Raw genomic sequence first — 23,496 nt, 5'->3', positions numbered from 1 at the left:
AACTCTTTAAACAGGCACTTGATAGAGTATTTTGTCGCTAGCATACTCAATACTGGGGCATCACATACACAAAAAAATATGGCTTTATTACAAAGGATTCAAGATGGCAACTACTTAGAATCCAGTGCCAACACGGATTAGAACAAATCCAGTGAGTATTTTGTTTTTCAATTATTCATAGAAAATTTAATCCTGATTAAGTATCCTTGGGCAGGAATTCATGGGTAGTTGATGACTGAAACCAACATTTATGTGAAATGCTTCTGTTAATTTAATCTGTGTATACGGCTTAATTATGATTGGGGATTCAATGTAAGAGAAATGAATTATATCAGGATTAGAATTTTAGTACCATATCACATAGTACGTTTTTCTTCTTTCTTTTTAAACACGTAACCCTGCTTGTCCCTTCACCTAAGTGCTCAGATATTAAAACTCTTTATAAGGAACAGCCAATAGTAATGTATCTAAGCTTTATTTTTCATAAATTATATGTCAAAAACCCTTTGCTAATCAAGCCAGAACCTGAACTACTGCAAAAAAGTGATAGAAGATAGAGAAGAACCCTACACACAAATAAAGAAAAACTTACTCGTTTAGCTATAAATACATTTTATATTCACATTCTGAAGTAATTTCATTTTTAATTCCTTTAAACTCCAATATGAAATGCATTTTCCTTAAAGCATAAAAAGAAGCAGTTTTTAACCAGTGCATTACACTGATTTTGTCATTGGAGTTAGTTTAGATATGTACAAGCAAGTAATCATTTAACTGATTACTTTGCATAAGACTATCAAACCTGAGTTAACTATTGATATAAGATGATGAAGCATTACAAGTGGTGAATCTTTTACCAAATATCATGTAATTCTTTTTCATCTTAATTTCCACAGAGAAATTGCATAAGTCACCTTAGAACAACACACTTTCTTGGAAGTTTATTAAGTGTATTTCAAAACCTTTCATTTATTACCTTTTTACCTTTTAAGAAGTTTGCTACTGCTTAAATGCAGCTGTATAAATACCATGCTCTGCCTTCTGGGCTCAGTTTTTCATACCAAAAGTATGAAAAAAAAAAAGTCACTGTATTTGGATCCTTATTGCACTCTGAAATCAATTCACTTTTCCTTTAAAGAAAATCAAGTATCAGAAGTGAGGCCGACTTTTGTGTCCAGATGATATGGTCAGTGGTAGTGTTACTGAAGAAAGTGAAGAAACTTCCCAGTATAGACTGTGGGACAGAAAGAGTCTGTAGAGAATAACCATGGAAACGGACTGGCAAAGGATAACACCTATTGTAATAACCTGGAAAGAAAAGAAAGGGAATGCTTTGACTGCATGCGGAAACAGACAAATTACATTCAATTTATCACGAACCTATATCCGTCCCACTTACGTACGGAACATATATACACATACCCTGCTCTGTCCTCTGTCTTTAACACGGGCATGTTTTATCAAAGAAACTTTCAGTAAGAAAATACGACTAACATTCAGAACTGTCATTGTTCAAAGGCAAAATTTATTGAACAGTTAGTTTACAGACTCCAAAATAAGACACATTCAGTTTGCTAAAGCATTCTCCCCTCAGGGTGCACACACTACACAAGGTGGTAAGAAAAACCAGGTTTGGGGCTAATTTGGTAGGAGGAGTAGGGCATGCCTCACCTGAATATTGAAGAGTATTCTAAAAGCTCTCACAAAAATTCTCAAGTGGCTTCTTCATTTCTGTAGACTACCTTCCTCCCTGTTTACCCTTTGTGAACACCTCAGGCCCGAGAGCCATCTGTGCGTTCAAGGCCACATTGCACTGCTTGTGAGTGGTGGCTGGCAGAGCACGATGAGATGACGGAGCTATTGACCTAAGAAGGCAGCAGCTACACAATCGGGTGTGGCACCCTTGCGCACGGCACTCTGGTCTGCGTCTGGTGCAGCCACTAGGCTGACTTTTCACAAATCTATCTTGGTTTTTAACCACTGTGTTGTAAAAAATTTTGATCAATTGTTCTTAACAAAGATGGATCATGAACAAATTTATAAAACAATGTTACAAAATAGGCTGAGATAATAAAAATGATTCTCATTATTTTTTAATTAACTAAAATTGAATGTTTTTCTTTCAAAGTTTTTATTTATATACTCACCAGTTCAATTATCTTGTTTCAAAGAACTCAGAAAACCTGATAAGTGGATAAACAGGGCTTTTCTACTTTAATAATTTGTTAATAAAGACAATAAAAAACTATTGGGATCAGGAGTATTACTTACCTTATCTCTTTGGTAGTCACTAAAAATGACAGAAATACATGCAAGACCTGGATGGCATAAAAACCATAAGATACAGCCCTGAAACAAATGACAAATAAGTAAAATGAGTACAGCTGTGTGTTTATTTCCAGAATGTGCCAGATAAAAAAAATTACTAACCTCTTTAGGAGGTCCTGATTGACCTCAACTGGTCTTTAAAAGTTCTAATAAAATGTAAAAATAAATTTGCTATTGCTATGATAATGTTTCGTTTCTAACCAAACGCAGACTTTAAATTTTATAAATCTCATTTATATATACACATTTTAATATATTACATTGTATATATTATATTAAATATTTAAACATGAAAATGCATTAATGCAACATTAAAAATTGAGAAAAGCAAGGTACAAATGTATAATATTCCCATAAAAAGAAAAAAATATGAATATACATTCGTATTTGCATGTAGAGATACACAAAGAAATTCTGTAAGAATACCCAAAACACTGACTAATAGCAGTGGCCCGTTTGTGGGTTAACATATGAGAGTAGAACTGGGCAAGTAAGGATGGGATACTTTTTAACATTATACTCTTCAAGCATCTCTTTTCTATTTTTCCAAGAGCAGCCATGTATTTTCTTTTTCAAAATTAAATTTGAAGTAAAAGAATAAGTTAATAAAATAGTAGCTGTTGAGATGCTCAGTATGTTGAAGATATGGGAAAAAATAAGATGTTAAAAAAAATGTGTTTGGGACACCTGGGTGGCTCAGTGGGTTAAGCCTCTGCCTTCGGCTCGGGTCATGATCCCAGGGTCCTGGGATCGAGCCCAAATCGGGCTCTCTGCTCCACGGGGACCCTGCTTCCTCCTCCTCTCTCTCTGCCTGCCTCTCTGCCTACTTGTGACTTCTGTCATATAAATCAATCAATCAATCAATCAATCTTAAAAAAAAAGTGTTTAGCATGCTACTGTTTGTGTAGATAAGGGAGGAAATACACAGGAATGTTTAAAATTCTCTAGGAAGGTAAGTTAGGAATTAATAGCAGTGATTATATAAGGAGATAATATCTGAGTAGATGGGAGAGATGTAAAAAATGTTTCCTTTTAAATATTTTCAGATGTTTGAACCCATTTAAAAAGTTAGATTAACACATATAAAAATAATTTTTTTAAGTTCAAGAAAAAGTTCAGAACAAAAAAGGAAATTTAGTTTTAAAACACCGTAAATATATGTTATCTTTCCGAACAAAAAGCACTCCCGTCCCTGTGCAAAATTCAAAAGCAAAACGGCATTTTCTTGCCTGTCTGGTACACAGAAAGCTGGCGTGGGTTCCTGGGGCTGCCCGAGCAGCTTTAAAATGCTGATGGCTGGGACAGGACCCCGGCGCTCCTGCCACAGCCACCTTGGAAGGCAGAGCCCTGGGTACTCTGGTGGGGGAGGGAAGGGGCCGCTGATGGAACAGCTTATCTGAATGCTGTTCTGAGGCACCAGGATGAAGGTACACGGATTCCCTCAACCTGACAGGGAACCAGAACCTTCTAGGGAGGGAGGCTCCTGCAACCTTACTGCCCCGACTTCTCTCATCTTTTCCTTTGTTAAATGGGTAGAGGAAAAAAAAATTCAATTTGCTTTGAGATCCCACCTGTAAAAGAAGGACATAGAAAGGAGGAATAAAGTCAATGTGACCTCACACGGAGGTGGTGAAACGGCTGAAACATAGTATGTCCTCAGTCCCCCGCTTCACCTGCTTATGCTGCAGAGAGCTCCTCGTGGTTAGAAAACACTGCCTAACTCTGATGGTAGCAGTTCACAATTAATAAGTGCTTTTTGAGAAACGTAAACTGTTTTCTAACTTATGTTTTTAAAAAACTCTGATACTACAGGAAAAAAATGTGAAATTCCTATTGATAAAGAAATTATGTATGACCGGCAAAACTGACCTATCTAAGATTATTACATGGAAACTATTTCATAGGTTCTGTAAAATGGGATAATAATATCTACATCTCATAGGCTGTAAAGATTAAATGAGTTAAAGAACATGAAGGGCATATCTTAGTGCTCTAACGTGTCAGAAGAGCTTAACCAACATTAGCATGGGGTTGCTTAACCTTCCCAAAACAGCAGAACAAAGTTGATAATCAGAAGAAGCCATTTTCTACCCAAACCCGTACTTTGGCAAACGTGATGTAAAACTCCCTTTTGAGCGTGCTTCTCTCCACTGTGATGATCTGGTAGAGTCCACAGCCTAATGACAATGCTAGGCAAATCCTTAAAATGATTAGCAAGATCCCTGCTAAGTTGTGATGTGAATGGTAGCTGTGAGGACTGGTATCTTCGAACTGTTCCCATAGCAGCAAAATACTCTGCAAAATACAATATTACATTTAGAGAAAAAAAAAATCTTGTCTACTCATATGTACTTTGTCAACTCTTTTCAAACATTCCCTTAAAGAGTATATAAACATTCCTAAGAGATTCTAAGATTTACCAGACTATAAATGTTGCTGACTAACAAAGCACAGGTATTAGGCAGAGACTTTTCCTCCCTGATCCCCTAAGCTAGAGAACAGGGATTTTTATCAAAGATCACATACAAAAGATAAAAAATGCAATTGTGACCACAATTCAAGTAAAACATCTCTAAAGATGAAAATAAGCTGGGGCGCCGGGGTGGGTCAGTGGGTTAAGGATCTGCCTTTGGCTCAGGTCATGATCCCAAGGTCTTGGGATCGAGCCCCACACCGGGCTCTCTGCTCACTGGGGAACCTGGTTCTTCCTCTCTCTCTCTCTGCCTGCTTCTCTGCCTACTTGTGATCTCTTTCTCTGTGTCAAATAAATAAATAAAATCTTAAAAAAAAAAAAAAGAAAAGAAGTTAAAACATTAAGAGAATAAACCTAAACTTTCTTCTAAAGAATTGCTCTTCCTTCAGCACCATATTAGGAATCAAAATTAATTTTGAATACAAAAGTTTGAAATTTGAATACAAAAATGTATTCAAGCCCATCATCTCAGGATAACTTTGATATTATCTTGGTACCCTCTGTAATCCAGAAGTGAGTAAGTCAGAATTGTTGATTTTAGATGTCACTCCCCAGTATAAAGGGGAGAGAGAGAGGGAGACTGTGTGGTTTTTTTTGTTTTGTTTTTTTTTTTTTTTTTTTGAATTGAGAGAGAGAATGAGTACATGCACATATACGAGCAGTGGAAAGGGGCAGAGGGAGAGGGAGAGAGAAACCCCAAGCAGGTTCCATATCCAGTGTGGAGCCCAACAGGGGGCTCAAACAGAGGACCCTGACATCATGACCTGAGCCAAACTCAAGAGTCGGATCTTCAACTGACTGAACCAGCCAGGTGCCCTAAAGGAGAGTATAGCTTTAATATTCACTGTTTAAGTACCCAGGCTATTCATGCATAACCGGCAGTTACTCATCCTTTTGTTTGCTGACCCCCCCCAAATCGTTACCATTACAGTAGAAAGCTCAGCAATTCCTCATTAGCTCTTCTATTTATTGCTATTCAGTAGAAACACTTTTCTTCCATCTTTTCCAAACGTCAATCACAAATTACTATGATGTTTTTGCCATCACAAATATCAGTAGCCCTGTGTTTCCTTCATTTGCCAACTCAGCCCTCAGAATGGTCTTCAGTGGCTTCCGAAGAATTCAGATCGAAACTCAGTCATTAAATCCAATTCTTAGACTTTACAGGGTTTGTCAGCAGCCCCTTCCTCTTCTTACTCTCAGATCATCTATCCTGGTCTTAGACCTACTGCCATGCTGGACTGTTGGGCTCCTCGGCCATGCTGCACACACGCATTTCCTTCTTAGGCTGAATATTTGCTCTCCATTACTCAAGTGTTAGTTCTTCACTTCCCTGAGTTACTATATCCATACAATTCCTTAACCTCTATTTCTAAACTTAACTTTTGCAATGAAGAAGTGCTATTGTACAACTACTATCTCCTGGTATCTATGTGAGTGATGGGTATGTTAACTGATTCGGGGGATCATTTCACAATGTATACATATATCAAAACATCAAGTTGTATATCTTAACATGTAAAATTTCTTTTTGTTAGTTATACCTCAATAAAGCCAACAAAACCCCATCACTTGCCATGATTCACATTCTTATATATTCAAACTCTACATTTTCTGATGTGTATACTAACATGTGACCTGTGGAAAATATGCATGTATTTACGTAGTCATGTGTACCTCATCTGGGTGGTTGCTGAGAACCAGAGCTTACATAAGCTCTAGAGCAGTGTCATAATCTCAGTTCTGAATTCATATTTGTCTATGGTAATGGATTAAAATTATAATGAAATAATAAAAGTTCATTTCTTAAGAAAGCTCTTTATTGAGAAATGAGAATTTGGTGTTATTAACACTACTCTCCATAAGCCCTAGATTGGAAACAGTAAGTTTCTAATCTTGCCCTTACTTACTAAACAGTAAGTTTCTAATCTTGCCCTTATTTTAATCACTTCTAACACAGTGCCTTAGAAAGGCATTATTTCCTATCTAAATATCATCACTTGTGACATGGTCTCTTTCTAACTCAATCATGAAATTCAATACACCTATTTCACTTGGCACCTACTATACTAAATACATACTATGAGTATAAAGATGAGCAAAGCACAGGACTTATCCTTAGTTAATGAATTTTTCACTTTATTTAATGTATTAAGATTTAGATTATAATGTCCTTTGTAGAGCCCAGGTACAGATTTCATTTTCATCTATAGCTAATGATGGTCACAAACTCAGTATAAATTTTTGGTTACATTTTCCTTAATAATTTTTATAAAATCCACTGCACATAGGCATATGGAGATCCTAGAATAGAAGAAAACAAACAAAAAAAGGGCTAAGAGGACTAAATTTTCTAAAAGACTAAATTCGATCTTGGACTTGTTTTCAAAAACTAGATCCCATTCATTCTTATTCTGTTTTTTGCTTTTTCATTAACCTCAGATTTCCTTTGAATTCTTTCATGTATAAAGTAATAGAACTGGACCTAAAAATCCTTGCCCATGGATGAATCTCAAATTCACTGATGCACTCATTTAAAATGTTAAGTTCTTACTATGTGTTAGAAATTATGAAAGAAAGCTATTAAGTAGGAAATGAGAATCTATCTTAATATTAAGCATTCTGCACATTTAAAATAAGCTGATTGAAAGCTCAAAGTCAAGTAAATTATAACTAAATTCTGCAATCGACATATACTAGCACTCAATACTGTACGCTATTTGATCTATCACTCTTTAAATTCATGCTTTAAAATGACAAATTCCTCATGGGTCCCGTTTCACTTTTCAAATGAGGTTATGTTCAAGGTTACATTTCTGTATATTCAAAGTACAAACACTGAGCATCGACACTCACCTGTGTCACGACAATGAATACCGCAATGCCTGTGGATGCGGGAGTTGAATCCCACTGGAGAGGCCTGCTTTGAGACTTCTTCATTCTGACTATCGTCCAACCCATGCACAGACTCAGAAGCAGGTATAACATTTGAATTTGGGACGCAATGTCAAAAACTAATGGGAAATGAAAACCAAAGTCAACCAAGTTTTCATAATACAAAGGATTAGGTCCTTTTAGCATTGAGAATGTAATTATCTTTTTAAACACAAAAAGTTAGGCATTTTCAAAGAAAAGTTGATAAAATTCAATAATAAGAAATATTCAAGTAGAACTCTAAAAATTAAAATTTTGCCACTAAGTTTGTAAACATTTCTGAAAATAGAACAATGGCAATATTCCCTCTCTCTCTCTCTATATATATCTTTATTAAGACCAACTTTAAATCTCCTTGTGTTTCCCATTTTTCTTAGCTTTTCTTACTATATAATACTGTTCTCTATAACTGACTGCTCATTAAAATAAACACATTTTAAAAGTAATTTCTGCAATGTGGAGAATACTAGTGCCTTCATTTCCAGGTCGTTAATTATTTTTTGATGGTTGAACTCTATAATGTGACCTTATTTTCTAAAATTATTAATAAGAAATAGCATGACAATAAAACACATGGCTGCTGTAACATTCAAATTTGTTGGCTTTAGTGTTAAGAGTCCCGGAGACGAATGAAACGCTCCGTGCGTTAGTGTGACGCGCCACCACGTGGCCATCACTGACACTGCAGGGAAGGCTGCTACTTTAAAAAATGAGGCAACAAGACCACCCATCCAGTTCTCCATTTGGAAAAGACAACACTCTATAAATACTCTAAGTTCCACGCATTTTTATTTTGGAAACTAGTATTTATTGATTTAAAAAAGATGATAACTTTCTCATAGGGTATTCTGATGTGGATTTTGGAATAAACGTGATTAAAATTTAAAAAAGTGAAACTTTCTTCAAATTGTCAGCAGTACCTTGGACATCTACGACTTTCACTTCTTTTATATAAAGCTATTTTTGCAGAAACAGGTAAAAGTAGCTGTACAATAATATACTAAAAAGCTACAAGCTTAAAACCTTTTAATGATACACCTTTTCACATATATTTTTACCATTTTCCCTCTTCTCTGCCATCCAAATTAAAACTGGATACTCGACATTTATGCTCATATACTTGTAACAGTGAATTCTGATAACGAATTGTTACTACATTTGAATGGTACAAAATGTCATAGCCTTTCAGATCAAGCACAATTTTCTTTCATCACAGGCTGTAAATGACTGTGATGCCAATTATTTTATTAAACATCTCACAAATACATATTCAGTTACTTAAAGAACTCACTCAAAGCAATAGTCCTGCATAAGTTGCTAATTAGCAAAAACAAATACCTGGAGGGAAAAACCCTGATGTTCTGGCTCTTTCCTTTGTATACTAAGACACACACTGACAGAATACCGTAACTGTAAGTATAGGTAGAACCCTGCTTATCTGTCACTGAAAAATACCCAGTTGTAGATAAAATATACACATCACACAAAAATCCCATTCTTTGTTATTAACAATCTTGACATTTTAATCATTTAATAATCAAACCTGTTGTTGGAACACCAAAATTAATCAATATTTATTGTTAGTTTAATGAAAAGAAACCTTTTAACTTTTAACCTGCAGTGAAGATGCCAGACAGCCTCAAACACTATTCTGTACGCAGCAGCACTGACAAAAATGCAAAAGACCTTGATTTTAGTACTGGCTTCCACTGATGGGCTTTTGTGTCCTTTGCCTTTCAAAATGCATAAACTAAATTATTTCTCAGGTTCTGTTCAGCTTTTAAAATTCTATGGTTCTCAGGCACCTGGGTGGCTCAGTTGGTTAAGCGGCTGCCTTTGGCTCAGGTCATGATCCTGGAGTCCCGGGTTCCCAGCTCCATGGCACGTCTGCTTCTACCTCTGACCTTCTCCCCTCTCAAGCTCTCTCTCTCTCTCAAATAAATAAATAAAATCTTAAAAAAAAAAAAAAATTCTGTGGTTCTCTTAAACATCCTGAGTGACCAAAAAGACAAGAGCAGGAGACACCAGAGCTCTCAATACTGTTCAAAAAGGAGAAGCAACTCTTACTTGTGTCGAAGAGGTTACCAGTACACATCCTTTGCAGTAGGAAAACAAAGGTTCTAAGAGGTTTAAAATCTTAAAATAGGCAGCAAGATGATAAATGGACCCGAGATCATTACAGAGATGACCATGAGCTACCCTATTAAATAAGGAGAGATGAGACTGGAAGAGAATTATGGAAATATTTCAAAAAGTAAATCATAGAGTGGTTTCATATTCAGAATCTCCTTTTTTAGAGCAAATCTTGACTATTTTTCGGGGACTAAGAATGGCATTATATAGATTATGGGAACTTTTAAATATTTTCCCCATCACGCTTAGTTGGAAAACTACATCATCAAAGTTCTTCATATAAATAAAAGAACGAAGCTGTGAGGTCAATTCAATGATAGGTATCATATACTCTCTGGCTTTTATTTCTGTGTCAGAAATAGGAAGAGTCAAAAAAGGGATGAAAGTAGGAAAACCACCTTCAGCTTTGGGCTCAGAACACTTGGCTCTGAGTTTGGTCTCTCCCACGCAACAGCTGCTGACATTGGGAAATGTGCTTCCTGTCAATGACCGCAGATTCTTTACATGCAACTAGGGATAAACGTCTCTACTTCACTGAGTTTTTATTGAGGTAAACTGAGAGAAGCATATAAATATGCTCCCGAAACAATGAAGAATGACACTCGTTACGTATTATCAAGAAGAAACTAAACGGGACAGATGGGAACAGAGTCTTTTCACCTGGGCTGAATTGTACCCAACCCTGGATAGAAAAACTGTATCGCGGGGCGCCTGGGTGGCTCAGTGGGTTAAGCCACTGCCTTCGGCTCAGGTCATGATCTCAGAGTCCTGGGATCGAGCCCCGAATCGGGCTCTCTGCTCGGCAGGGAGCCTGCTTCCTCCTCTCTCTGCCTGCCTCTCTGCCTGCTTATGATCTCTCTGTCTGCAAATAAATAAATAAAATCTTAAAAAAAAAAAAAAAAAGAAAAGAAAGAAAAACTGTATCGGGATGAACATAATTTACAAAAGAAGCAAAACAAGCCAGAAGCAGATAGCAAGTTTAGGTTTCAAAGAACACATCTCAGAAAGATACTCACATTCTGCCAAAGTTCCCATAAAAGGTATCCCTATTCCATCTTTGGAGTAACTGAGGAATTGAAGAGAAGAGTATTAGTGTAAATTACAAGTGCGCAAAGATAGTTCATAATCAAAGCAAGCATAATTTTGGCGAACTAATTAGGATTAATTAGATGTAATGGTGAACACAGCTTTAGTGGTTTCGAGTTACCTGGAGAAATGAATATAATTAGCTAAAGCCGAGGCGGCTTGCAGTAGCAGGGCGGTTGTCAGAACCTTGAGGATCACGTGCATGGGCCCTCCTTTCCTGATAGCCTGCCACAACGTCTGAGCGTAAATGCAAGCAAGCACAAAGTACACCAGGACTAGGAGGAAAAAGAACTCATGTAACCCTGTGAAGAGAAGAAAGGAGTTTGCTTCAGTACAACAGAGCCAGTGACCGTGTGGGGCTGTTTTCAAATCTTCCCTCAACATATTTCTAGAACTTGGCATTTTAATTGGAGTCATTACATTCACTTGTGTATGGGAAAAAAAGGGAAACTGTTAAAATGTAAACAATTTTTTACTTTGGGATAAAGATTTAAATCTAAGAAGACGGATTAAACTAAAGAAGGTAAAGTCAATCTAGAAAAATCATCGTGGTCGGGGGATAAGCCTGAAGACTAGCCAGAAGAGCACAGTTTTGTTAGAAAACAGTAAATTAAAACCAGGGTTTTAGCAGTTAGACAAACTTTTTACCCCCAAAGTGGATTACTTTAGTGTGAAATTTAGGAACAGATTCGGTCAACAATAGTTTAGTACACCCTGACAATGGTTCTCAAAGTGAAATTCCTGCGCCAGCAGCAATTGTTGGAAATAGAAATGCACATTCTTGGGCCTTATCCCTGATCTACTTTATCAGAAATTCTGGGAGAGGGGAGTAGCAAGCTGTGTTTTAATAAGCCCATCAGGTGATTCTGATGCAAAAACAGCTCTGGAATGTACCTTACATTTCCGGTTGGACAAAGTTTCAAAATACCTGTTACGACCAGAGTCCCCTCCTGAAGAAAACTGTCAGCTCCTGTCAAAGAGGAAAGCCTACGGAGACCATGAGACTCCATTCCCAGCGGACTGAAACTGTAATACCTAATCAAACGGCCCCCCTATCCGAAGACCAGCCAAAGGCCACCAGACTAATTTGGTTCTCAAAGGTAAGTCAGACTAATCACACTCTCTCAGGAAATGAAACCACAAAACACGGAAAGAATCAGGCAATAGAAACTGAAGTTGAAAGGAGCGGACACTGGAACAGACCAAAGATGTCAGATCAGGCCACAGTGAAATAAATATTTTGAGTAAACAGGAATTTCAAATAAGCAAAGAGAGCTGGTTGGTAAAGACAAGAACAAAGCAAAGCAAATGAGCAGACTTTATGTTAGAAACGGTGCCAGTCGTTAAGCAGCCTCTAGTTCCTACTAACAGTCTTCTGGTACAGTGTTCATGCAACCACAAGATAAACGCCCCCTTTTTCTGCATTACCTGGAATCTTTTGACTGTGTCTTCATTTTTCAGAAATTTCAGAAAATTTTTATCATGAACTAGAGGGCTAGCTTTGAGTTCAATAGCTTCTGTACATTGACTTGGTTACATCTACTGCTAGTTCCTAATATGAAGATTTTATATTGTATCTAAATACACCGGATATTGTATGTAAACACACCGGAGTGCAGTGCGGGTGGCTGTGAGGGGAGCTGCGTCTGCTGATTCTGGGGACAAACAGTCCAAACTGCGATCACTCCCATCCGATCACGGGCTCAGAATCTGCTCCGGTTTCCTACCCGAGGTAAACTCCAATCAACAGGCAGAGAAGGGAGTATCCGTTTTGAAAAAAGCAATCCAGAAGATGCAAATAGTAGGAAAAAAAGTCAAGAGACGCTTCAATCTCAGTCACGTTTTTAGAATGAGTAGGAATAAGAGAGAAAGAGAGAAGTAGTGTTTCAGCCACTGGGTGTCTCTCCTGCTCTGCGTATATAAATGTCGCTAGTTCTTCTCTCATGCAGGTGAAAAAGCATGTCTGGACTTCAGGAAGAGAAGATCAAATAACTGAAAAGGGATAATTTCTTTTTAAACTCCTTACATCAAGGGTATTCCAGCTTTAGAAATAATGGGACAATAAGCCTGGGATTACGATAGTAATGGAACAAGACAGAAAACACGCTAAATGTGTTATCACTACAGTAAAATTCTTTATGAGGTCCTGTCTTTTGAATCTTAGTTTTAATTTTCCCTTCTTAGTATAAAGAATTAAATATGGCATTCTTTTGTTTTATTTACTTAAAATACTTTACAGAGTATCTATTACAAGATCAAATTTCAGACTCCATCAGGTTATAAATCCACGACAAAAAGAAAATCCGCAGACTATTTACTGAGGATTCAGAATAATGTAGAAAGTACTTGTGAAAGGAAGACATATGTCAGCAGCACAAAACAGGATTATTCAATATTAAACGTACCCTCCAGAAAAGCTAACATTATAAGCAACAAAATCATTTCATTCAGATAACACGTTAGGTAACCTGAACTAGCTCAGGACATCTGGGTCCTGTACTTCATTCATCATTACTCTTACCTTGTTTCTGTCCACGAGACAGTCTAAAGGTAAAATGCTGATTCAGCATGCACTGTTCTCTTAAAATAAATACCCTCTAGAAAAAAGAAGTCTGTTCTTTTCTGAAGAGTGATCAACTTTTTTATTTTGTCACTGCCCTTCACAAGAAAGCCAACTCTATTTGTTCACTGTGAAATTAGATTCTACTTTTAAGACAGGTGGGTGGTAAGTATTAACTCTCACTTGTACACAAGGAAGAAAAATACTGTCGAACGAGCATGCAGGAGGTGGCCCACATGTATGTTATGAGGGAACATGTATGCAGATTTTAAGGTGAGCTTAAAGGAAGCAGCACTGGTAAAACTCAGCAGGAAGAAAACTTACAGGACAGCTTCAAAAAATTCAGCTCCAGCTACATGACAGGAGAAAAAAGGGTAAGAAAAGAGGAGAGTCGCTAGGTCAGGAGAGCGGCACTGGAACACTCCTGCCTACCCCAAAGTCCACAACACCTGCAAGTGTTTCAAGATACATCCTGATTAGCCTCGACTGATCACAGAAATTCCAACAGTCCTGCCAATAAGAGGTAAGCCTAACCCTTCACTCTGACACATTAGTCTATCCCTATCCTCCTTCGGACCCCTTCCACTTACATTTCTCTTATGATGGCGTAGAGTAAGGGCATGTGACCCAGCTCTGGCCAGTGAAATCTAATGAGGGAGTTTCTGAGAAAGGTTTCCTTGCTCTCAAAAAAAGGGATACTGAAGGGCGCCTGGGTGGCTCAGTGGGTTAAGCCGCTGCCTTCGGCTCAGGTCATGATCTCAGGGTCCTGGGATCGAGTCCCGCATCGGGCTCTCTGCTCAGCAGGGAGCCTGCTTCCCTCTCTCTCTCTCTCTCTCTGCCTGCCTCTCTGTCTACTTGTGATCTCTCTCTGTCAAATAAATAAATAAAATCTTTAAAAAAAAAAAAAAAAAAGAGATACTGAATCTCGTCATTATCTAGGTGTGACGCCCGAAGAGTGAACTGCGGTTACCCTTGAACATGAGGGAGCTAGCCTAAGGACAAAGCCGACGGTCAGAAGATAGGAGGGTAGAGAGATGCTGAATAAACCGGGAATTCTTGTTATGTAAGGTAATTTCCTTATTGCAAACAGTATGCTGCTTGCATGAGAATTTTCCATTACTTTAAGCCAAAAGCATTCTAACATGTTACCAGAGCTAGTATCTGGAATCTTAAAAACAAGTGAGATAGCAGATGTTACAGAGAATAACATAATATTATTCTGATGGAAACCAGCCTACTTTAGATGATAATGCTTTAACTCTCAGGATTCTGAGTACTTCTTTTGGTCTCTAACAAGAGCACAAATGTAGTCAATGAAGATTCTAATTTTATTAAGAAGCAGTTTAACATATTCTACCTTAAAGCACAATATTCCTATGTAGTATCTTGTCAAGTGGCATCATCCTTGCCTTGGTGTTTTTCTAAAACCTAAACCAATCTATAAAATATGAGATGAACCAAAGTTTGATGGATACAAAACACATAATTTGTTTGAAAGAAAACAAAGTATAAAATCTAACCAGAATAACATGTAACATTAATTGCAGCTATCTGCACCAGGTTATTCTAATTCAAGTTCCTTAGACATACAGCTTAATCGTCAATTCTCAGCAAAAACCATAGCAAATCAATTTTCCTTACTCAGGGCAGAAAATTAAACAAATGAGCAGAAGTTTCTAAAATGAACTAACTGGGGATTATTCCCTGGAAAGAAATTCCACACCTGAGGCTACAGAATAGGAGGAATCCCTCTCAAGGCTCTACTGTAAAACTCGTACGATACCAAAACAATGTGGGATATGGACTTTTTTTTTTTTTAATGATTTTATTCATTTATCTGAGAGAGAGTGAGAGAGCAGACTCCCCACTGAGCAGGGAGCCCGATGCGGGACTCAGATCCCAGAACCTTGGGATTATGACCTGACCCAAGGGCAAATGCTAAACCAACTGAGTCACCCAGGTGCTTGGCATATGGACTTTCAGATCACTGGTTCTGCACATTACAATCAACTTGGAGCTTCGACATCCACAGTTGCCTGGCTTTCACTCCAAAACCAAATCTATCTGAGTCTCAGAAGGTGCACATCTGTCTTGTTTTTAAAGGTCTCCAGATGCAGAGTGATGGGCTGAGGACCACTGATTTAGACTTTGATGTAGAATTAATCATATGTCATGGCAATGTAGAATTAATCATATTTTAAGGGTTTTGGGCACCTTAATCGAGAAAATAATGTGATGCCTAGGAATTAAGCCAGCCACCTAACAACTATGAAGACTTCTGAGTATGGCTGGTACTTGTTAATAATCCATTCCCACAGATGAGCCTTTCACAGAATCATGCTTAATGAACATACATACTGCAGTGAGGTTTTGCCCCTCATTGAAATATTGTTGGTGACATGACCAATGTAAATTTCTCCATTCTAGTATAAAACAGATTTTAGGGCACCTGGGTGGCTCAGTTGCTTAAGCAACTGCCTTTGGCTCAGGTCATGATCCTGGAATCCCAGGATCGAGTCTCGCATCAGGCTCCAGTCCCACATCAGGCTCCCAGCTCCACAGGGAGTCTGCTTCTCCCTCTGACCTTCTCTCCTCTCATGCTCTCTCTCTCTCTTTCAAATAAATAAATAAAATCTTAAAAAAAAAAAAAAAGACAGATTTTAAACATGAACATGAGCATCAAATCAAAATCAGTTTTGGAGAAGGAAGGTCAAAAAGAGTCTGGACTAAGAGCTGAATTAGAATGGATCACAGGAACCCTAAACAAAAAGCTACCCATAATTCAGGATGCTGGAAAAACACCGGAAGATGTGGGCAAGGTTCAGGGTGAGCTTGGGCAAGTATGGCTGACATTCAGTGGCCCAGGGGTGGCACAGGCCACAAACGTGATCACTCTATGGCCTACGGTCAACGTTCAGATGTCTAATTGGGAATGGGAATGAGGAAAGAGACCAAAAATGGGAGTCTGGATAAGGAAGCAAAAAGAAGTATATCAGGAGCTAGTAGAATCTTGTGGATCCACACAGTAAATAGAACAACCTCTTGAGCTCTATGCAAATTGCCAGGATGGCAAGAGGGGAAAGGGCTTTTGGACTGACTACACTACAGGCCGTGGTGTCTGCACACAGTGAATGCAGCAGAGTAGTACTTTCTGCTGAGCCTTTACCAGTCCTAGAAATAACTGTCACATGAAATAATAGAGAGTTAGGGTTAAAAGGGACCTTACAAGCAATTTAGTTCACCTGTCATCCAGTGCTGTCAGTAGACCTGAGTTTCACTGATGCCTTTCTAAACTACAGAAAATAAATGTCAACATCTTTTATAAAAATTTAAAAAAAATGGGGCCCCTCGGTGGCTCAGTTGGTTAAGCATCGGACTTTTGATTTAGGTCAGGTCATGATCTCAGGGTCATAAGATCAAGCCCTGAGTTGGGCTCTGTGCTGGTGGCTTGGAGCCTGCTTGGGATTCTCCCTCTGCCTCTTCCTCCCGCCCTCCCCGCTCTAAAATAATAATAATGATGATGATGATAAAAGAAATGGTATGACTGAATTGACATCCAATAATGAACCATACTGATCCAAAATACTATTAAGTAAAATTCAACCCTTTTTTTTTTTTTAAAGATTTTATTTATTTGACAGAGATCACAAATAGGCAGAGAGGCAGGTAGAGAGAGAGAGGGGGAAGCGGGCTCTCTGCTGAGCAGAGAGCCCGATGTGGGGCTGAATCCCAGGACCCTGAAATCATGACCTGAGCTGAAGGCAGAGGCTTAACCCACTGAGCCACCCAGGCACCCCATAAAATTTAACCCTTAAGTTTGTTTGCATTCAAAAATAATTTGAGTAGCTTACCCTTCTGTCATTTCCTTCACAGAAAGAACTTTTAAACTTAACTATTTAAAAATGTTGGTCTCTCCAGTCTGTCACTATGTAAATATTTTTTCAGACTATAAGACATAAAAATAAATTTATCTCTTCATACATTAAGTTACTGGTAACCTACTGTCCATAAGACACGTTCCTTGAGTTACATTTCTAGCTGTGGCAATTTACACTTTGAACTAAACAATCGGTTTCATCTAATATAGCCTCAATTTCTTCTACCTGCACCCACTCACCTTGATGGCCAATGAGATTTAATGGGATTGAATTTTTCTCTAAGCAGATTGATTCTTCCAAATGGGTAATCATTAAGAAGTAAACTCCTTATCCTTTTGACAGCTGTCCTACAATCTTAGTCTTTATTCTGATACGTAAATTTACACATCTGCTATAATACTGTATAGCATGTTTATCATTAATCACAAGTCATTTATTTCTGTTCAGGCTAGGAAACTTACTTCTGTAGGGCAACAGGCAGTCAACCAAAAATTTGATGAAATATTTTATAGGAGTAAATCAGATTTTCAAAAACATTATAAAACTCCGATCATTCCTAAAATGGTTGCAAGCTCCCATGCAGGCAATCCCTAATCTCTTTAAACAACTTGGTGAAAGGACAGCCATACAAAATAGTGCAGTTTCCACCTCACTTAAAAATTGATTTACCAATTTAGGTTGCTCAATTTATTGGCATTTTTCTGTTTTATGATAACTAGGTTATCATAAAAATAACAAAAAGGTTTAGAATGCATGGGGGAAAAAAAACTAAAAATCCGTAATTCTACTACCCAAAATACAGAAACAATCTATTAGTATTTTTATACTTCTTTCTCAATTCTCTGCATTTTTAACATACTTGAAATCATAAAATATAATACTTAGTGTTCTGCTTTTCTAACTTAAGAGTACGGCTATTAAAATGCTATAAGAGGGGACAGCTGGTTGGCTCAGTGGGTTAAGCCTCTGCCTTCAGCTCAGGTCATGATCTCAGGGTCCTGGGTTCGAGCCCCACATTGGGTTCTCTGATCAGCAGGGAGCCTGCTCCCCCCACCTCTCTACCTGCCTCTCTGCCTACATGTGATCTCTGTCTGTCAAATAAATAAATAGAATTTAAAAAATAAATAAATAAAATAAAATGCTATAAGAGGATTCACTTACCATCTGCCTACTGTTGGGACACTTAAGTTGTTTTTAATTTTTAATACTCAAAAAACATAAAATGGAGATATTAGTGCACAGGCTTTTTTCTATATTTAGAATATACACTTAAGTATATATTCTTACCAGATTCTCCAGCACTAAAATGATCAAATGGATTCCCTTCAGCATCCGGGTTTAGTAACATCATTTCAAATGGGATATCTTCCGCCTGAGAATTCTCATTGTCATCTTTGCACGTATACTTGTCTGCATAAAACACGTGCCATGTTTGTGGATATGGAATCTGGGACATGGTCAGATTATGTTCAGTCTGATTCATGGTCACTTTAAAAAGAAAGAAAATAGCACTTTGAAAGCAAAATTCTCAAATGTACTCATTGTTTCAGTCATAAAATTAGAATTCTTTTGTTTTGTTCCTACTACCTTGAAAACCAAAGCCCCGGTGTAGTACTGGAATAAGGCCTGTAAACCTTAAGGCAGGTAAGAATAATGTATCTTAACCAAAGGGATCACTACAGTAGTACTGTAAAACACCACAAATGAGCAGAATGGTTTCAATGAAATTTTGAATATGAATTTTAAATTTTAAAGTTTCCAAGTAGATTAGTAACATTAAGAATTTTTTATTGTGAGGAAATATACATAAACACAAAAGTTACCATTTTAACCATGTTGAAGTGTACAGTTCTGAGGCATTAAGTACCTTCACAATGCTGTGTAACAACTGCAGTGACATTTTTGAAAATTATATTTGAGTTAAAATTAAAATGGAACATTCAATTCAGAGAATCATTAGATCTAAAAACAATGACCCACAAATACCTTCAAAAGATTTTCCAAAATCTTTTTCTCATTGATTATTCTTTAAAAAGGTACTGAAAGGAGAAGAGTAGAAATGACCAGAATATCAGAGTTGTTCTACTGGGTCAGGTCTATACAGTGGGGGGAGGGGGATGCTCATGAATGTTGGCATCACACAGATCTGTGTTTGAATCCTGGCTCCAATACTTACCTTTGGTGTAAACTTAAGTTATACGTTATGATACTTTTTCATCTGTAGAATGAATCCTTAGAGCAAAGAGCTGATGGAAAGACTAAGTCATATGAGTCACTTACCACGATACCTGTCCTACAGGAATTGCTGAATAAAGATTGATTCTCCTTTTTCTTTCTTTAAAACAAGGTAGTTATACTATTAAATGGCTCTTAAACCAGGGTAGTCATGCTGCCCTCCAATACATTTGAAAATGTACAGGGATAGTTCTGTAGTCAAAATAGTTGAGAAGGTCCTTGGAGGGAGGCTGTGCTAAGCCTCATGCAATCCAAGATAAAGTTTCATACAATAAAAACTTGTTCTGCCCAAAATGCCAAGAGCACCCACTTTGAGAAACACTTAATGATGTCTAAGATGCCGCCCAAATCTGAAACTATGATTCTGACTTAAGAGGCAGTCACGAACACCACCATGAAGCTGTAGGACAGTAGTGTCTCAAGCGCTATGTATAATAAAAGAAGAGTTAGAAGATGTCTTGGTGGTGTTACTTAATAACCTTGCGACTCAGCAAAGAAATTGCTTACCCTCTCGAGATGTGTTTCTTCAGCAGTAAAATTCAGATACCTGACTTAACTCAGAGATCTTGTGAGAAGCAAATGAGACAGTATATGAAAATCCAAATAAAGAACCTGATTCTCTACAAAGTATTCTTTTTTTTCCCCCAAAGTAGAATATTCTTAAAATATAAGATTACGATGGGCCCAATTCCCAACTCCCCGCAGCATGTCAGCTAGTCTTGATCTTTTTCTCAATGAAGAAAAAAATGCTTTTTAATAAACAAAAGACACTTCCTGAAATAAACATGGGGATTTGCATGGGGACATTAAGAACTTACTCATTTTCTTAGGTGTCATGATGGAATTGTTGTTATGAAGAAGTGCTCATGATACCCACCGCCTATTTTACTATGCCTTGATTAAAAACAAAAATCACACACATACAAATATAAAACAAATGTAACAAAATATTAACAATTACTGAACCTAAACAAAGGATACACTCATGTTAGTTGTACAACACTTTCAACTCATCTGTATGATTGGAGACTTTGCGAGTAAAATTTTAAAAAATGCTATTTGTAAGTATCTTTATAAATGAGTACACATTTATCTAGTCAGGATTCACATTTTTAGGACTTAGACTTTACAACTGGGAATTTCATTAACAGTAGTTAAAGCAGACAAGATGATTTTTATTAACAATGCCTCAGCATTGTTTTTTGGGCTATATTAATTTTGGGGCATATAAAAGTAATTATATTTTTGGTTTTGGTTTATTTATTTATTGTATAGCTTCTTGAAAAATGTAGCCAAGACTCTAGTTTCTGTTAAATATCTGAAGACGTTTAATAAGAATTCAACATATGACCAATAGTGGCTCAGAAATTAGGCTTTTGAAATGTGCAGCTCCCAATGACATAATCTGGACCTCATAACATAAAGGGTCTGAAAAGTTCCATTTTATCATTATCACTTGCACTTTTCTCTTAGATAAAACAACATAAAAATTAACCATTGTATTTTTCACCAATATACTTTTAAATGTCTCATTTTCAATTATGCAGATTTATATAAAATAAAAACAAAAGTGTGCTTCAAAAAATGATATTGGCCTTCGGTTTTTTTGGCCTTGTGGCCTTTTTGAGGAAGCCTAGGAAACAAGCATCTTGACAAAACTGTACGTTCATTGTATTTGAGACAAAAGATTAGCACAAAGCATGCGTATTCCATGCTGATGTAATTAGTATCTCACATATTAACAAAACTTGAATTACAAAGAATGGTGTTACATGGCTAGCTGCCCAATCATGTTATAAAAGAAAATACACAGAATAATAAAATGCTAACACCTTTAAATGATTTATAAAATACATTAAACGTACAAAAGGAATTATTGTGCATATGGTATACAAAGACAATACTAAAAATGTTTTATAAGCAAAATATTTAGCTTTTGTAACCTGAATTTCCTTGTTAAATTTTTTTATATAATGTCATAATTTTCAGTGTTTTTAACTGTCTCATTTGCTTGCTTTAAAAACCTATAAAACAGTTTTCATTTAAAAAATAATCTGGTGTAGTATAGCTTTACTGAAAGAGGAAAAGGAAGACTGAAAAATAATTTCTCAAACACTAATTTGAGGGACTGTATACTCACAAGCAATATTTGACACCACAGAATTTTTCAAATCTGTCTGTCTTTTCATATCTGTCTTAGTCTTCTCATAGTTTCATAGCAGCAGTAAGATTTTACGTAGGAATTTGGCATAATTAATGAACTCATTGCCAAGTAGGTGAAAGGCTCTTAATTCTGCCACATTAATGGCCAGGAAATGAGAATTATTTCTATAAGAAATTATTTAAAAATATGTGGTACCACTAAACTGTCATGAATTTAGGGATATGCTTTCTGTTTCAATGCACCTGAATAATAACATACTATAAATATGACAACTAATATGTAAAAGTTGGGAAGATATTTCTTAAGACTTGGCTTCTATTGCTGGGAAAAGAGTTGATGATATTTGCAGAAAGCTATATATATATATATATATATATATCACCAGTACTTAATTTTGTTCAGGTCCCCAAATTTAACAAAACAATCTTCATTCTGCACAAACGCCTATTTCCTGAGATCTTCCATTCCAGTAATTCCAAAGAATATCCTTGCACTCAACAGAAGAAGAATAGAGAAGAGGGAAAAATAGTTTAAGAAACAACTGCAAGAAGTTTTGGAAGTTGTAGCTTTATAAATATGCAACATCCTAAAAAGTTGTAATTAGAATCGCAGCAGTTTATGACTTTTAGGAACCTTAATGAAAACTTATCCAACTTTCTTGCTGTATGAATAGGTAAAGTGAGGCTCGAAGAAAACAAGCAGTGATTCTCAGTTTAGACGTCTTTCCACTGCACCGTGCTCTCCCCGTACACCTAAAGTCTGTGACTGAAGGTATATGACTGATACAAAAATTATGTTTTTGCAAGTGTATAGTGTATAACATTAACTAGGTAACAAAAAAACTAAATCAATTCCTACAGCTCAAAGCTTTAAATTGCCTGCTAAGTTTTTACTGGAAGAAAAAGACCAAATATAAAGCAATCAACCTAGCAACCAAAAAAACCCCCTCAATCTCTTCCATGAATGGTGTTAGAAAAACCGGACAGCTACATCCAAAAAAAATGAAACTGGACCACTCTCTTATACCACACACCAAAAAAAAAACACCTCAAAATGGATTAAAGACCTAAATGTGAGAACTGAAACCATAAAAATCCTTAAAGAGAGCACAGACAGTAATTTTTCTGACCTCAGCTGTACACAACATTTTTCTAGATATGTCTCCTGAGGCAAGGAAAATAAAAGCAAAAATAGATTATTGAGACATCAAAATAAAAAGCTTCTGCACAGTGAAGGAAATAATCAATAAAACAGGAAGACAACAGGGGAGAAGACAGTTGCAAATGACATATCTGATAAAAGGTCAATATCCAAAACATATAAAGAACTTATACAACTCAACACCAAAAAAACCACAAATAATACATTAAAAAATGGGTAGAAGACATAAACTGACATTTCTCTAAAGAAGACATACAGAAGGCCAACAGACACATCAAAAGATGTTTAACATCACTCATCATCAGGGAAATGCAAATCAAAACCACACTGAGATATCACCTCACATCTGTCAGAATAGTTAAAATAAAAAACACAAGAAGTAACAATGGTTGGTGAGGATGTGGAGAAAAAGGAGCCCTCAGGGCAGTTGCTGGGAATGCACACTGGTCCAGCCACTGTGGAAAACAATATGGAGGCTGCTCAAAAAGTTAAAAATAGAAATACCGTATGAGCCAGTGATTTCACTACTGTGTATTTACCCAAA

The 23,496-nt window shown here is 36.9% G+C and overlaps 1 protein-coding gene across 2 annotated transcripts in view; it reads right to left on the bottom strand.

The window, feature by feature from the left end:
* Nucleotides 1-459: 459 nt before the first annotated feature.
* The window catches only part of GPR180 (G protein-coupled receptor 180), a 29,004-nt gene continuing 5,967 nt past the window's right edge, over nt 460-23,496 (bottom strand). The window contains exons 3-9 of one of the 2 annotated variants that reach the window (XM_047720238.1): nt 18,680-18,880; nt 11,076-11,256; nt 10,885-10,934; nt 7,658-7,815; nt 4,432-4,623; nt 2,272-2,349; nt 460-1,308 (exon numbers count right to left, since the gene is read on the bottom strand). In XM_047720238.1, coding sequence (XP_047576194.1) covers nt 1,150-1,308; nt 2,272-2,349; nt 4,432-4,623; nt 7,658-7,815; nt 10,885-10,934; nt 11,076-11,256; nt 18,680-18,880 — 1,019 coding nt within the window. In that variant the 3' untranslated portion in view covers nt 460-1,149. The remainder of the gene's footprint in view (nt 1,309-2,271; nt 2,350-4,431; nt 4,624-7,657; nt 7,816-10,884; nt 10,935-11,075; nt 11,257-18,679; nt 18,881-23,496) is intronic. The other variant, XM_047720239.1, reaches the window with a different exon arrangement.

The sequence above is a fragment of the Lutra lutra genome, chromosome 3 (genome assembly GCF_902655055.1).
Source record: "Lutra lutra chromosome 3, mLutLut1.2, whole genome shotgun sequence".
Classification (NCBI taxonomy): Eukaryota; Metazoa; Chordata; class Mammalia; order Carnivora; family Mustelidae; genus Lutra; species Lutra lutra.
This window is presented reverse-complemented; position numbering and strand designations above follow the sequence as displayed.